Source organism: Cibotium barometz, chromosome 22 (assembly GCF_041138505.1).
Source record: "Cibotium barometz isolate CiBa-2024 chromosome 22, ASM4113850v1, whole genome shotgun sequence".
In the NCBI taxonomy this organism is placed as follows: Eukaryota; Viridiplantae; Streptophyta; class Polypodiopsida; order Cyatheales; family Cibotiaceae; genus Cibotium; species Cibotium barometz.
Genome location: NC_141067.1, coordinates 18,834,342 through 18,851,936, shown reverse-complemented (window position 1 = coordinate 18,851,936; position 17,595 = coordinate 18,834,342). Strand labels below are relative to the sequence as shown.

The 17,595-nt window shown below is 47.6% G+C and overlaps 1 protein-coding gene across 1 annotated transcript in view; it reads left to right on the top strand.

The window, feature by feature from the left end:
- LOC147626337 (uncharacterized) overlaps positions 1 to 17,595 on the top strand; it is a 72,857-nt gene that overhangs the window by 53,161 nt on the left and 2,101 nt on the right. Inside the window, exon 8 of the mRNA XM_086816482.1 lies at positions 15,128 to 15,228. Coding sequence (XP_086672608.1) covers positions 15,128 to 15,228 — 101 coding nt within the window. The remainder of the gene's footprint in view (positions 1 to 15,127; positions 15,229 to 17,595) is intronic.

Genomic DNA, 17,595 nt, shown 5'->3' with positions numbered 1-17,595 from the left:
GTTACAGGGGACTGAGTATTTTACCTCTTTTCTTAAGCATTGTAATTATGTTTTAAGCATGTTTAGCATTCACTGATCATGTTTTACTTTGTATATGCATGTGTGTAAGTTTGTACACGTGTGTGGATGCAGATACATGTTTGGTGTGTGTGTGTTCATGTGCATGTTTTTGGTCTTTCTCTTACCTTGATGCAGGAGTAGCAGCTGAGGCATCTTGTGGGTCAGCCCAGTCAACAGTTGACGTGGCACTGCCACGTGGCACAGTGCAGGTGATGTGGCGCACGTGGACTACAGCTGACGTGGCGTGTGCAGGCACGTTTGGCTGGCTGCAGGTGAGTCGACTGGCTGCAGGCGCTGCCTTGTAAACGGCTGACTGCTGCACAAGATGAAGTGACTCCTGGCACGTGGCGGCTGACTGCTGCATAGGAGCTGAAGTGACGGCTGAAACGTGGAGGCTGGTTGCTGCACAGGAGCTGATGTGGCTGTTGGGCAGTCGTGGCTGCAGGTGCTGCCACGCAGGCAAGAAGACGCACAAGCAAGAGAGAGAGAGAAGTAACGCACAAGGTGCCGTGCAGCAAGCGCAAGAGAGAAGCGAAGGCGGAGCGCGTGTGAGAGGCGACGGGCAGCAAGGAAAAGCGCCGGGCAGCCCAAAACGCGAAAAGAAAAAGCAGCGTGGAATTCAAAAATGCATTCGCCATGTATTTTTTTTAAATAAAAATAAAAGAAGGGAAAAAAAAGCCTTTGAAGAGTTTATTTTTTTTCATTAAAGGAGAGAAAAGCACTTGTAGTAGTTTTTCTATTCAAGGAGATCTCCTCTACGTGGAGCAAGGGGATTTCTTCTCGGAAATTGTACAAGGGCTAGGCCGACCTCGAGTGATAAATAAATACTTGCGGAGGCGCCACGCTTTGGGGCCAATTGGTCTTTTGTGTAGGAGCACTCTAGCTCCACTTATTCTTTCTCTTCTTATTCCAAATTTATTATTCCAGTTCGTAAAGCGATTTAAGTGTGATTAAGTGTGTTCACCGTCCACCGTCCGTCAAGTTTCTAAAGGCCGGTTTAACAAAGAGTGGGATTGGTTGAAGCAGGGTGAAGGGGAGACAGTCATATATAGCTAAGTACTGGAAGGTATTGCTGGAAGTTACTGCCTTTGTCTCTTTCTAATGGGGAGAAGAAACGGAAGTTCGAATCAGGTTTGCACCCCATCAATCAAGAGAGCTTACAGGTGTACCCAAATTAGGCTCTTCAGCAGTTGAAAAACTCGGCACTCATAGCTGAAAATTTGCATATGAAGTGGGTTAAAAACAAGTCAAATTCAGATTCATTTAAGGGCAAGAGACGGGCTGGTTATGACCAGAAAAAGGGTGGACAGCCCTATAAAAGTGAGCAGAAAGATGCCTCAGATACAAAGGGAAACTCGTCTAAGAAGCCCGGGGGTAAACGCAATGATTTTGGGCTGTCAAAACAGCAGAGGCTTCATTATGTACGCGATGGGAAATGTTTTGGTTGTGGCAGTAAGGATCACATATTTACCAAATGCCCGCATAACCCCAAGAATACAGATTCTAATGCAGAAAAGCCTCATGTGAATGTTGTGCCCGATGGGCAGTGAAACACGGGGCAACCCCCAGATCATAGAACAATATGTAAAGCATGAGGGATCAGCCCGCACTCTTTTTGTTTGATGATGCATCCACAGATAATTTCATTTCGGTACAGATGGCTACTGCTATAGGCTTGGATGTATCAGATTTTGGGACTCAAATGAATGCAGATGCCGCCTTTGAGGGTAAAGGAGTTGATGTAACACCGATCTCATTGGCAAACTCCGAATTCATATACAGGGATATCTTGATCATGAGAGTTTCTTAGTTGCTCCTCTCACATGATGTGATGTTTTGTTAGGGATGCCTTGGCATGCTATGGAGCCCAAGAAGGACTATAAGTCTAAGAAAATCAGCTTTGTTCATAGAGGTAGAGAGCTTGTTATAGAAGCTCATACTCCAGCCTTGACATACCTATTGTAAATCATGTTCAGGTTTCCAAAATAATGAAGAAGTCAGCTTGTTCTTACTTGGTTTTTGTACGAGAACAATCTGAACATGAGAATGGAAATGTAGATCATCTAGCCCGAGAGCACATAGACTTTTTGCGTGGTTATGGTGATTGTTTCAGGGATGCATTACCAGGAGAGTTGTGCGCGTCCCGAGGATCATCGTATTGATGTGATACCTGGGAGTACGCCCCCGAATAGACCTCCTTACAGGGTGAGTGCAAGTCAACAAGAAGAGATTATGGCGCAGGTTAATGACTTGCTTGAGAAAGGGTTTATACGCCCTAGTTCATCTCCTTATTGCTCACCTGTGTTGCTGGTGCAAAAGAAAGATGGGACGTACAGGATGTGTGTGGATTATCGTGTTGAAACCGGCCTCTGGTAGAAACCAAAGTGCGGTAGACTAGCAGTCACCTATCCAATTGTAGCCCAGACAATTAAACAAATAAACCAGAGCTAGAGTGCTCCAAAACAAAAAGGAGAATGACACCTGTTGGCCCCAAAGCTTGGTGCCCCTTTTAGTATTTCTTTATTCAATTTCAATGGAAAAGCTTAACTGAGTACAACAAAACCAATCAAGGAAAAGAAACCTGCATGTCCAATCTGGCAACCCTCAAGACCTCTTAGCATAGAGGATACACATACAGATCTGTGTCCCACAAAAGCAACACACTGTTGTCTCCTCTAATCAACCAAGACAATGAAACAGGGAAGCCTTGAGCTTGCATCTGGCTGTTCCATGATCGTACCCTCAAACTCAGCCAAAGAACAAATCCACCATCTAACTCTGTTTCCACCCTTCAAACTGCCACACCCCTCCTCTCACAAAGGGTCAGAAGAAACAATTTTGAAGCAGTCGTAAGCCAGTGGAAAGAGAGAGAAAGATATTCAGCAGGTACATTGCTGTCCCTCAGTCCAATCCTCCTCAAAAACACCAGCCCTGAGAGTATAGAGTATGCTGTCTTGAATTGCAGCCACCCGCCTTTGCCCTCCAGAGCTCACAGGAGGGGAAGAGAAAGAAGAGAGAGAGAGAGAGAGAGAGAGAGAGAGAGAGAGAGAGAGAGAGAAAGAAAGAAAGAAAGATTTTATTAACGTCTTCCAAAAGACCGAACTCGGCCTATGAGACAAATCAGTGTACCTGTGTGGGGTATCCTCTGTCATCCCAACAAAATGAAAAAGTACTGAACTAAAAAGTTGAATCTGGGTGTGCAATAAGTACAATGAGTGGGGGAGGGGATGGAGCTCTACTACTAGGAGAATGCAAAGCTATATGCATGGTATACAATCATGATATGCAACCTAGCTAGCTCCATCCTGTACCATACTGGGGGTATAAAATGGTATACCTCAATGAAGGGGGTGTCCACAGCTCCCTGAAGAACATGCCTGGGTTTGCTTTGAAGCGAGCCAGTCGCTCCGCACTCTCTCTGTGAAACTGAGCTTTGATCTCTGTCATCTCTCTGTGGTATAGGCGTGTGGTATAGGCGTGGTGTCTGAAAGCTAGGTGTCCTCTGTCTCCTACGGGCTCTGAGTGTCTCTGCTCTTTGGAGAGTAATTCCCTGTTGTGTAGGGGCTAGGAGTGGGGTGGATCTCTGAAAAAATGTAGTAATCTGTGTCTGTCGTCCCCCCTCTGGAGCTGTCTGAGCCTGTAATGATGTCTCTCTGTGGCGCTGTATGTCTAAAATGAATCTCCCCAGTATGCGCTGGTCTGCTGCCTCAAAGATCTGGCGTAGGGAATGTGGCTCTCTGAATAAAATGGGATATCTCTCTCTGATGGTTGTATATGCTCTGCATCTGCATACATAATGCTCCTCACTCTCCACCTCCTCTCTGCACAATCTCCATACCCTCTCCTCTCGGGGGATCCGTGTTGCTCTGCCAGTCTCGATCTCCAATCGATGTGATGAGACTCTAAGCTGACCAATAGCTACTCGAGAGCCGTGTGGTAAAAAGCCCTCCATGTATCTAGGCCTCTCTATAAATCCATCATCAGTGATACTCATGAAGTGATCTTTGTATTATAGCATCTTCGGTGGAAGAGGCTGTGTAGGCGATATCCATGTCTCTCGTGTATAGAGCTGCCATAGGTCCTGTCTCAATACTCTGTTCCTCTCACTATGAGAGACGGATATGTGGTGCATCCCTGTCATACTGGAATGGTGGTAGATGATCCATGTCTAGGCCATGCTGTGAGAACAAATGTGTGACTTGTGCATACCATGATCCTCTGTCTCCTGCCTTAGCCAGCTGTCTCCTGCCTCAGCCAGCTGTCTAGATGCCTCAAAAGCTTTGTATGACAATTTGTCCTGTGGCATCTCTCTGAATCTGTCTAGCAGGCATATAGTTTGGAATATGGCCTCTACCATCATAGGAGGCGTAGCAAACTCTGCTCGGATAATGTCATGAGGTACTGACGGTTTGTTGCGTATCATGCGTGCCACCATGAGGGCTTGTGGTCTCTCTATCTGTGTCCACCAATGGGTAGCAAGGCCTGGCGCCCATACTGCTGCTCCGTACATCAGTGCCGGTGTGACTGTGTGTCAAATAGCCACCCCTTTGTCCGAGGCTCCTGAAAATGTGCCTGGTGGCACTGTCTCTCTGGCACTGTCTCTCTAGCATAGCCAATGCTGCATATCCCTGTGTCAATCTAGCTCTGGCTGCTTAACCCATGGTGAAACACGTGGCTGCTGTAGAGAAGGTAGCCCCTAGGTACACGTATGATGTGACCACCTCCACTTGGCATCCTGCGGGAGTGTATGTCAGCTGACTCCTGCCCTGTCTCGATGTATGAAAGACCATAACCTTGGTTTTCCCAAGGTTCACAGCTGACCCTTGCCCTGTCTCGATGTATGAAAGACCATAACCTTGGTTTTCCCAAGGTTCACAGTAAGACCCCTCTGTGTGCAGAAATCATCGAGTGCATGTAGATGCTGTTATAGACCTCCTGGAGACTTAGACACTAATAGAATATCATCAGCATAAAGCATAATATGTACTACCTGCTAGATCAACTCCATCTCCGCCTCCCCGTGTAATGAAGTCAGCCACCTCATCAATGTATAATCCAAATAGCATGGAGGAAAGTGGGCATCCTTGCTTCACACCAATGGTGCTAGCAATAGTCTCGGCCTGGGCATCTGACTCGCCCAAAAACCTGCTCATATAATGCATAGATGCCCCATGTCATATCTGCTGGTATGCCAAGAGACTGCAGGCGTTGAAAGAGCCTCTCTCGTGGTATTGTGTCAAATGCTTTGCGGAAATCCACAAAGCAGCAATAGAGCTTTCTCTTTCTCACTTTGGCCTGATCAATCATACATCTCAAAGTGAATACATGGTCAGTGGTAGAGAAAGCTCTCCTGAAGCCTGCCTGCCCTGATGAGCGTAAACCTGCTCGCTCAGCATATAAGCTAAGCTCTTGCTCCAACACTGCACCATAGAGTTTGGCCAACACGTGGCCAACCATAACCGTCCTGTAGTTGCTCGGATCGAGCATATCCCCTGTTTTGTGGATCGGCACAATGGTGTGCATCATCCACTCCGCAAGCAAACCCTCTGCTAGTGCCCTGTTAAACAGGTGTGCAAGAAAAGGAGCCAAAGAATCTACTGCATATATGAGATGCTCACCCTGTAGGCCCATATGGTCAGCGGCCCGTCCATGCTGTAGGTGGCGGATAGCTTCCTTTACCATCAAGTGGGTAAAGAAGCTAGCTGTGGTAGGTCGAGGCTCCTGTGGCTACTGTGGGGCGTGGTATAGGCCCTCTGCATATGTGTGCCATGTCTGTGGGTCTGCAATGGGTGTCGGTGTCCAGGGCTCTCTGAAGTGCCGCCATGAGATAGGGCTATCTCTACTCATGAAGAAATGGAAGATCTCTAGCTCCTGTATCACTGCGAAGGCCCGCCTTTTGCGGCGAGTAAGTCTCCTCATCTCTCTCCTCGACTCTTGCTCTGTGATGGCTCCCAAGGCTCTCTGTATGCGGAGCCGTGAGTATAGGGCTCTGCACTCGTCATCATACCATCTGTTCTGGGGCATAGTCCCAGATCTCGTAGGCTCTCGTGAGTGGACACGATGTGGGAAGCTCTGTAATGCAGCCGTGTGTAGGAGTGATGCCAGCTGGGCTGTAATGGTATCCATAGGTGCCAGGGGATCCATGAGTAGGAGCCCATCCTCTACTCTGCCAGTGTATATGTCTGCCATGTCGTGTGTGAAGTAGATGGTAGTGTGTGGCATCGGTATGTGGGGGGCTCGTGATACTGGTGATCCGGCTAGTGAAAATGCCAAGTATGTATGATCTGCCCCAATAGGATGAGATGGGATGGAGAATGAGGTGACAAGCTGTGATGCCTCCAAAGACCCCATAATGTAGTCTACCACCGTGCCTACGGTCCGTGTATGACCCCCATGTGGGAAGCATGTCAGCCCTCATGATCCCGGCCACTGTGGCATCCCGTTATAATTAACGAGACGATGCGTGGCTCCCAACTCTAGTAAGTGGTCCCCATAATGTCCTCTGTCTGGTCGAGTGTCCTCTGATGCCCGACTAGCCACTATCTCCTTTGGATCCACAGGGTGGAGGATCTCCATGTCATCATCAGTCATACACCTCACACTGTCTGCTTTGTGTGTGGGCATTGAAGTCACCCGTAAGAAATACCTCCCCTAGTGTAGAATAATGCATTATCTCCTCTGACAGACAAGTGTATGGCGAGGCTCCTGTCTCCTCCTCCTGTGGCATGTCCTCTATAATGACATAGGAGGATCCTGATGGAGGAAAGTAACATAGGGCTATGTATATAACCCTGTCCTGTGAGAGCTGTAAGCTGATCCACATGTATCTGGCCTCTGGATCCTGTGCTACCACTCTCAGTCTCCCCTGTAGCTCCCGTCTAAATAGAACTGCTACTCCCCCCGACCCTCTCGAGATACCCTGGTGTGTGGTCCTCCTATATGCTGACTCCCACTGGAATCCCTCTACTCGAGGTAGCCCTCTCTCTCGGCTCTGATGTGTCTCTGTTAGAAGTATGATGTCTCTCCTCACCATAACATGCTCTAGTCGTCCAGGCTGCACCCATAGTGAACCATTACAGTTCCATACTGCCATGTGTATCTCTGTTAGTGGCCTGGTCTATGTCCCATAGGCCCCAAACCGCTAATCCATGGGCCGGCCATCAATGATGACCCGACCATCTCGATAGAAGGCCTTCTTGCCTTCTCTCCTCGCGTGTAAGACTCGTGGCATGCAAGCTCTCCTATGCTCTAGCTGCATCGTCGTGAGAACATCATCCAAGAAAATAGGAGCTCCCTCTAAGCCTCGTAGTATGACCCTCTTCCTCATGAAGGTGACCCTCTCCGTCTCTCTTGCAAACTGTATGACGAGGGCTCGCTTCCGTGTTGAGTCTTTCCTGGCTCTCCATGCTTTGGTGAAGGGGGGAGAGGGTCCTCTTCCCTGTAGCCTAGCTTCATGCATAGAAGCTGTCCATCTTTCTCGGGAGTGGAGTTGGGTGTCTCGTCTGCTGACCTGCCAACCGCCTCTCTCGTCTTTGTACTTGCTGTCCTGCAGCCGCTTGTACCAGTTGCCCTGCACCAGTTGTACTGCACAGACCTGCACCAGCCGACTTGCGCCAGCTGTCCTGTACAGACCTGCACCAGCCGACCTGCACCAGCTGCCTTGTAGCCAGCTTGTACTAGTTGCCCTGTAGCTGCCTGCGCCAGATGACCTGCAGCAGCTGCCTATATGAATCGCCGCCTGTACTAGCTGTCCTACACCGACCTGCACCAGCTGTCCTGTACTAGCCGACCTGCACCAGCTGTCCTGTACTAGCCGACCTGTACCAGCTGTCCTGCACCGACCTGCATCAGCTGTCCTGTACCAGTCGACTTGTACCAATCCCTTCAGGCGACCTCACGCTTCCTCTCCACGCAGCCAGTCACCTTCCTTTTTAGCAAGAGAGAGAGAAGGGGAGAGAGGTGTGTACCTCCAAAAATGGAGTAGCCTCTCCCCAAACTTATCCATAAGAAATTCTAAGGCCCTAAGGCCCTTTTAAGTTCATTAAAACTTATCCGTAGGGGCCACTTATGCCTAGGGGCCACCCAAGGTTAAAACATTATAAATATTAAATCCCTTGGTCCCCCTTCACACTTGGGGATGTCCACACATGTTACCATTTGTCCGGGCACCCAAGTATGAATCGTGAAATATTTATCTTGCTCACCGACCACCATGCCCACACTTGTGCTGTACCAATTTCATAGGGTCATGACATACCCCCCTCTTGAAAAATGGCAAGTGTCCTCAATTGCAATCTGGTGATTCAGCAAGACATCCAAAGTGAAAAGTACAATATGGCAAGATCAGCGTCCCAATCTCTCTAAGCCATGCATATGTAGCAACATTCACTGCAAACCAATGGTGTAGTAATAGTCCAAGTTGTATACCACTGTGAACCATACACAACCACAACATCCAATGTGACTAGTACACATATATCATAGAAGTCCCATAAATAGATGTACTGTTAAGCCATTAGTACCTTCGGGTGAGACAAAAGCTGCACCAAGCGACTTCTAGATGTCATGTGAGCCTGTCTGTATCAAGGGAGCGGAGGTGCTACGCCCCTCTGCTGAACCTGAATGAGCCATAACAAGAGTCGGCTCCAACTCAAAGGCATCGAGATAAAGCTGCAAAACCTGAGGTGAATCTGCTAAGTCACCTTCATCCATCCACTTCACATCCATCGGTGAATAGTTCTTGAACTTCACAAGATAGCGACGGGAAACTTTACCTCGTACCTTTCTTTCCTTATGTGCTAGTATCTACTCTGGAATAAGAACCTCATCAAGTTCCTCAACTTCCGACTGAGCCTCATTTGATACATCCTCAGGCACATCCCCACGGAAAGGTCTAAGTAGACTCACATGAAATGCATTGTGAATCCTCCAGTGATCTGGTAGCTTCAAACGATAGGCAACCTCACCAATCTTTTCCAATACCTGAAAAGGTCCATAATACCGCATGCTCAACTTACAGAATAAGCGCTCTTTACCCTTCATCTTTTTGAGCCTAGCTTTCTCAAATCGCAAAAGAACCCAATCACCAAATGCAAACTCTAATGCACGTCTGTGACGGTTTGTTGCTTTCTTTTGCTTTTGCTGAGTTTTCTAGAGTGCCAACTTAACTCTCCGATAAGCTTCATCCATGTTCTCCACATACTGGTCAGCCTCAAAGATCTTATCCTTTGTGTGCAAAATAGGTGGTACCTTCTTCCCTCCGTCCACAATCTCAAAAGGTGCCTTGCCCGTCGAGGTATGGACGGCGTTGTTATAAGCAAACTCCACCAAAGCAAGATACTTTTCCCATTGTTGCTTGTGGTCCGACAAAATGATGAAAACTTGAGAGTTGTACCCATGTTGTCAAACAACCCTCTCCAAAATAAACTCGTCATCCGTGGATCACGGTCACTAATGATAGACGAAGGCATGCAATGATACTTGAAGATGTTCACCATGAACAACTTCACCATGTGATCAACTTTGATCGTCTTACGCACGGGAATGAAATGAGCTTGCTTACTGAACCTGCATATGATAGTCCAAATGCCATCATTCCCTCTTTGCGTCCTCGGAAGATCAAATATAAAATCCATAGCAATGCTCTCCCATGGTCTATCTGGAATAGGTAAAGGCTGAAGTAACCCTGGTGTCTTCTGACGGTCAAACTTCACCTTCTGACATACGATGCATTGCCTAACAAAAGCATCAACATCTCTTCTCAAGGTCGGCCAATAAAAGAAAGCCTCAACTCCCTTTACCATGGCGTCAATACCTCTATGACCTGCATATGGTGGAGCATGACTTTCAATCATAACCTTGAGTCGTAACTGTCTGGTAACACACAGTCTACCATGCATCGACAAAGAGCCATTCCTGAGAGTATAATGATCATGCCGCTGACCCTCAGACATCTGATCATAAAGCCTTCCAAAATCCTCATCATGGGCATACTGCTCTTTCATCTCATCAAGCTCATGATGATAAGCAAGTGAAGTTGCTGAGACCTGTGGCTTGCGTGACAAAGCATCTGCCACAACATTCTTTTTGCCTTCCACATGTACAATTTGAAAGTGGAACATAGACAAAAAGTTGGCCCATCTTATATGCTTCTCAGAAAGTTTAGTTTGCGTGAGGAAATAACGCAAGGTCTGATGATCGCTCTGCACAGTGAAATCAACCCCAAGCAAATAGTGTTTCCATGTAAAAAGAGCATGAATTACAGCCAACATCTCTTTCTCATAAACCTGTAAATGCTTCTCGGCATTCTGTAATATATGACACTCATAGGCTATCACATGTCCTTCCTGCATGAGAACTGCCCCAATGCTGTTTCCACATGCATCACACTGGACAACAAAAGCCTTTCAGAGATCCGGTAATACCAATACAGGATCCGAAGTAAGCTTTTCTTTAAGCTTTTTAAAGGTTGTAATTTTTCGATCAGCCCATCGAAACAAAGTTCCCTTCTTAGTTGCCGATTCCGAATCAGCCTTGGGGGAGTATTGCCATGGATTTTATCACAGGTCTTCCTAAGTCGCAGCAAGGGAATGATGCCATCTGGACTATTGTGGGATAGGTTCAGTAAGCAGTAAGCAAGCACATTTTATTCCGGTACGGAAGACCATAAAGCCAGAGCATATGGCAAATATATTTATGGCACAGGTTTTCAAGCATCATGGTATGCCAAAAAAGATTGTGGGGGATTGTGATCCTCGCACCACAAGTCTCTTTTGGCGAGCATTGCTTGATAACATGGGAATGAAGCTGAATTTCTCTTCTGCATATCATCCAGAGATGGATGGGCAGAGTGAGATTGCAAATTTAGCAGTGCTTGATCTTTTGAAATGCTATGTGGCTGATCGCAAATCAGATTGGGAGAAGTATTTGTCACTGGTAGAGTTTGCTTACAACAATATAGTGCATACTTTTACGGGCAAGGCGCCCTTTGAGATTGTTTATGGCAAGATTATTTTGCCACCTATCCTTCGCACGAAGGATAAGATATTTGCAGCAGATGAGTATGTAAGGGATTTGGATACGGCCTTTGCACAGGTTTGGACAGCCATACAGAGATCCCAGGATAAGCATAAGAAAGCTGCAGATAAGCATAGAAAGCAATTGGATTTGAAGGATGGAGATTAGGAGCTGTTTGGACAGGAAAAACAGCAAGTTTACTCATTTGCATGAGCTACAGGTGGAGTACATGGCAAGAGCAAGAGTCCTAGGGTTGGCTGGCTGCTATTTCTCTCTTTCTCTCTACAGGGCTGGCCGATTGCATCTACAGGGTTGCAGGCTGTTAGATTTGTTTCCAGAAGCTAGCGCATGGCTGTTGGGACTGTTTTTGTGCTACTCTGCTGAGAACAGGGCTTGGGCGGAGTGAATAGAGCCTCAACAGGAGCTGGCCGAGTGTTATAAGGGGCATTATTGGCTGTTTTTACAGGTTTGCAGGAGGTTTCTCGCGAACGAAACTTGAGCAAACATGTCCCTAGACAAGTACCAGGCCTGGGGATGTGATGTGGTGGAACCTGTGGGTGGCCAGTGAGCCAAAACCATGGTTGGTTATTGTTTTGCAGGTTTGGGACAGCACTTTGTTAGAGGGTTGGTGACCGCTCTATCAAAGTATAGGAGTGGTTGGTGATCACTCTACCCTGGTTGGTGACCTAGGGTATTCCTACAAGAGCGGTTGGTGATCGCTCAACCTTGGTTGGTGACCGAGGGTGTTGCAACAGGAGTGGTTGGTGACCGAGGAGTTGCAAACTTGCTGGTAATGTGTTTACCTATGTTTTTCACAGTTGGATAAATCTGGTGTCGGCTGGATGAGTGTGTACTCTCCGGGCACCCGCATCTTGTACATATAAATACTTCTGTTGGTAATAAAGATACCTCGGGCGGGGGGGGGGGGGGGGGGGGAGGGGGTTGGCACAACTTCAGCCCCTAGTGCTGTCATGTGCAAGTTGGTTAATGTTTGCAGGATGTATATGCTCATGTAATGTTTCACAATGATGGTAATCATGTATATGCCAGGAATGGTTGATGTATGTATGCTGTTTTGGTAGTGAATTGGTTCCGTATACACGTGCCCGTTTTGTGATAGAAGCAGCCCTCTGATGTGAGGAGACTCTGAGTAGAAGACCGTCGAAGAAGCAAAGACGAGGTCGGATCTGAAGCACGGTTGGTGACGAAGGCTTGTGTCGATGTGAGGCGAAGGCACTCCAAGAGGTGGTCGGTGTCGAAGGCTCCTGTCGGTGGATGTAGAGGCACTCCGAGGTGGTAGTGGGCAACGGAAGGTGAAGTGGTGCAGGCTTTGGTGACAAGGGTGCTGTGGTACCTGAGGGGTGATGAAGAGCACAGAGGGCTGCCGTCCTGAGTTGATGTCGAATGAAGATAAGAAGAGAGGGCTGCTGTCCCAACGGTGATGAAGAGCACAGAGGGCTGCCGTCCCGAGTTGATGTCGAATGAAGATAAGAAGAGAGGGCTGCTGTCCCAACGGTGTGAGATGGTGAGCAGAGAGGGCTGCTGTCCCAACGATGTGATGATGATGAACCATAGAGGGCTGCTGTCCCGATGTCGATGTAGGATAATGAGCACAGAGTGGGCTGCTGTCCCAAGGTGAGCTGCATGAGAAAAACGCTGATGTGATGGAGTAGAGAGTGGGCTGCTGTCCCAAGATATGCAGCAGTAGAGAAACGCTGAAGTGCAAAGAGTGGGCTGCTGTCCCAAGGTATGATCTGCTGCAGAAGAAAACGCTGAAGCTGTCAACGATGATGATAAGCTGATGTAGAGCAGGCGCCGGCAGCAGCAGCAGATGGTAGTATATCTATGATGTGATGAATGATATGGTGATGAAGCGATGCTATATATATGGGGTGGGCTGCTGGTCGGCCCTGTGCAGGGGCTGTCCCCAGCAGCACAAGACCCAAAATCCCAAATAAAAACAAATAAAACCAGAAAAAATCCCTTTTTAGGGCTGGGAAAAATGCCATTTTCACACACATTGTGCCACTCTCCGGGGTGAAAGGCCTGGAGTGATGCAGATACAAATGGGGGCCACCATCTCCTCGAAGATGCCTGCTCCCTCGACGGGGAGGCATCGAAAGAAGCTGTAGTCTACTGGCTGCCCTAGAACTCGCTCATGGGAAGAGAGGGGTTTTGGGGGGGGGGGTGTGTCTTTGGAGGGAGAGCACGCACCGGAGAGGCAGCGATGGTCATTGCTACTGGTTCCAAGAACAGTGGATCAAGTGGTGAACCGAACTAGCCTGCTGCCTCCTCTTCGCGGTAGGTGTGGCCACCGGTGGGAGTGATCTGGCGAGGTGAAAGAGGGGGGGATGTGGTTCCGATGAAGCTGCGGCTTGGGGGGGGGGGTGGTGGTGGGGGGGTTGGGCACGATGGAGGCTCTGAATGGTCAGAGGGCATCGCAGGAATCTGTATGCAGGGAGTAGGATCATGATGAGGCAACGGTCTTCAGAAAGGGGGGGCCGATAGGTTCTGCGATTTTTTCGTGTGTGTGTTGCGGGGGGGGGTGTATGCAAACGCCCAAGCACGGTTTCATATTCGAGGAGCTAAATTGCAGGTGTCAATTCTTGAAGATGGATGGATCATAAGGCTTCGTAAACCAACAAATATCATCCACATAAGATTTTTTCTGCATTGAAGCGAGTGCTGGAGCTTCCCTGTCTGCACACCTGTCGCCTTCGCCATCGCCCAACTCCCCTCTCTCATATGCTGCCCTCTGCTTTCACCCCCCACGTTCTGCCTTCTCGCTCTGCCTGGTTCCCCCCCTGCCTCCCTCCTCCTGCGCCTTATCCCCTTATTGCTGTGCGCTTCAGTCCACCATCCGCCTTCGCCCCCCTCCAGCCCCCCTGGCTGCCTGTTTTCCCCCTCTTCCGCCTTCCTCCTCCTCTGCCCTGTTAAGCTCCCACCTTTTCTCTCCTTCCAGCTCTGCCGCTGCCTCTTCTGTAGTCATTATTCGTAAGATTCACATGAACAATTACCCACACGCTGGTGAATATATCACGCGAATAATTAGCCAAACATGGGATTCCCATGCATAATTTTCGATACTAGATATGGCAGACTTGTAGCAAAGATTGAGACGGCATTGCTATACATCCATAATTCAGAGGGTGACATAGAGTGTAGAGGAAGCGGTAGGTATGGAGCTCAATGATGGAGCCAAGTACACTGTTATATGGAGCTAATGAGATCTATACCGGTGCTTCTCTAGGCACTAACTCTTTGTCAAGACAATGGAATCAGCTGATGATCTCTTCTTTCCTAAGTCCACTCCTTGTATCTGCCAAAGAGGTCTGAGATTCATGTTTTGCCCTCCTTTTTTACTCATTTGATGGTTGACCATGTATTTATTGGTAGAATATTAGAGGGATGTGCTAGGCATCTCCCACTCAACATTGTCCTTCAAACTCATGGGCCGTTCTTGACTATTCCCAGACGTCTTTTTGCCCGAATGCTTCTAGGAAGGACATCGGAAACCTATGGGAGTAGAAAAGAGCACATGCATAACTATCCTCAACTTTACACTTTGACTTTTGACATTCACGTTTACTCTGAGTGCAACATGGACTAGGGATGCCAATGATCTCATCAATGCTGGTTCACGAGGTACAGACCGCCAAAGCCTCATTGTTGGCACTTACAAAAGATGAGAGGTCGGAATGATTCTGGTTGAGTACATTAACCAAGTGAATTTTACATTTTATACTCCTTACTGGCAAGAGTTTTGCCAACATGTATGCATTTTTCTCATAGCTCTGCTTTGGTGGTGGGTTCGAATGTATTGGCACGGTAATTTATGCATATAGATAAACATGCACCTACTCTCTGGTGCTGATAACATGCGCAGTCTATGAAATGCCAGCAGTCTAGCAATATGCCTTTATATGAGATAAAGTGCAGATTTTGTCTGTATTGAAGGTTTAGTAGAGGTTTTGCTGCTGTCAAATGATATCAAGTCATAGTTTTTAAATAATGTATAACCTCTCATCCATTCTAGTTTCTTAATTTTCAGATCCAAGGGCTACAGGATGTCGACATGCTTACATTAGCGTTTCAAGAGTTAAGCAAGTCATTTCCTACTGTCATGGAGACTTTAGTGCATGAACGAGACATGTAAGTGATTTTGCTGCTCAGTTTGCAAAGGTGCTTGTTATCATCAAGTGTGTTTTAGTTTTGTGTTTCCATAGGCTGCTTTAATTATCTGCTCTTGAACAGTCTTTCAAATGGTTTTTTGAACCCCAAAATCACTTACCCATTGGTAGACTAACAACCAAAACTTTTTAGTTTTGTAAGTCAGTAAGTCAAAATATTTCGTCTTTATGAACACTGAGGTTCCAAATTGGTGGAGTCCTGCAGGGACTAGTGAGAGAACTGGTTGATAGGACCTCTCTTGTTTTGGACACTAAAAAAATTGTCCTACAGGATCTCCATGGATGGTTGAGATGTTGGGTATCCGGAGTCTCTGTGTGTGTATCCATCATATATATGTACCCATTTGTGTACCCGCTTGTGTCTGTGTGTGAACAATCCTTTTATGTGTGTGAACACTCACTTATGTAAGTGTGTGTGGACAACTTCTTGTAGCGGTTTATGTGTGTAAGTGATGTCATAGACACTTGCCATGTGTCATTGCCCCAGTTTATGTGATGTGTCAAAAGGTAAGGCTCTAAGGCCTATAAAAGCATTGTACATCGTTGAAGCTTTTAACACATCAATCAAAGGATCATTGAGTCGTGCAATTGTTGTCCCTCTCTCCTTTCAGTTTGTTATGTCTCTCACCCTCTCTCTACTACACTCACCACCATGTATTTGTTTGAGTCTTCATAGCTGCTGCTCTGCTAACCCTAACCTATCCACAGTTGGTATCAGGTCCTCTTTCTCTACTTGTTGCCACGAGGGTAGCACAGCCAGCCTCGAAACGCTTGCCGCCACTTTCAAGCAACACTAGTGCTGCGTGCACCACTGCCGCCCACTTTGCTAATGGCACTAGTGTCGAGTGCTCCACTGTCACCAGCTGTTGCCGCCTCCAGCCTGCCACCCGGCAGCCAAGTTGAAGATCTTGCATTCTCCAAAATTTGGAGGTTTTCAAAGATTAGGGCAAAAAATTGCAAAATTGAGGCCACTTCAGTATGATAATTTTGTGGTTTTTCCATAAATGTTGACTAAAACATGAAATCCGAGGCATTGCCTTAGTAAAAATTCGGGGTTTTTCCCAAATATGGAGAAAATCAACAAATTAGAGCTCCTAGAGCCACAAGAGTTGGGTCTTTTTTAAAATTGGGTATCCTGCTTCAAGTTGAAGCCGATGCATCAACGAAAACCTTGGTTTCTTCATCTACAACTTCAAATCATCAAGGTTCTCTACCTTGGCTCCCAAGCTGAAAAAGTCTGCTAGTCACTTGGCGCAAGTGACATCGCCATGGCAACCTCGACGCAAAAGGTCTACATCGACATATAAGTCATTAAAACTTAAAAGAAATTTCCCTTTTTCTGTTTATGTGTGAGTCATGCATGGGTTCTCTGCACGGGGAGTCCCCGGAAATCTGTGTTAAATAATCCATGTGTATGTTCTTTCCTTTATATGTTTGTGATCGCCTTCATTTATAAAAAGCTCCGTGTAATTTGGATGGAGAGTAATCACTATTTGTCTTGGAGAAAAGCCTTGCCGGGTGGGCACGAATCTTGCCTTCCATGTGGAGCCACTCTCTCTCCGTGCCTTGGAATATGTAGACTCTGGGCTCCAACTTTCACAATGAAGGTATCTGTAGGAGTGAGGGAGAGGTACTACCACCGAAACATGAAGAAATACAAAGAGAAGCACCTCTAGAGTGGAGGACATCAGTTCCCCTATCAGGTCCTTGTGGCTAGAGCCACCCATCTCCATCCGTGACAATGGCCAGAAGTGAGTGAGCATGTCGGTGATATGCAGATCTTGCAGATGATGTGAGAGCTCTATTGCCTGCCCATGAATGGCGGTAGACACAGATTCCGTGCTCCATTTCGTCTCTGGTCCTGCACTCAGAGGAAAGGAGAAGATCATCACGCCGCCATCGTCTGGGGTGGAAGGCTTGGAGCGCAGATACAGATGGGGGCCACTGTCTCCTGCTTCCTCAATGAGGAGGCATCGAAAGAAGTTGTAGTCTATTGGCTGCCCCAAAACTCCACCGGGGTGGGGGAAACTCTGGAGGGAGAGCACGCACTAGAGAGGCGGTGATGGTCATCGCTACAGGCTCTGGGAAACAGTGGATCAAGCGGCGAACTGAGCTAGTCTGCTGCCTCCTCTCTGGCTCAGGAGTGGGCGGTGGGCATGCTTAGGCGAAGTGGACTGGTGGGGGGGGGGAGAGGGGGTTTTGATGAAGCCGAGGGGGGAGGGATTGAAGGAGCCGAAGTGGGGGAAGCCGGGGGTGGTGGAGGGGAGGGAGGGGTGGCATCGTCGTCAGGAGGCTGCTGCGATAAGTGCTCAAGACGGTTCTCTGACAT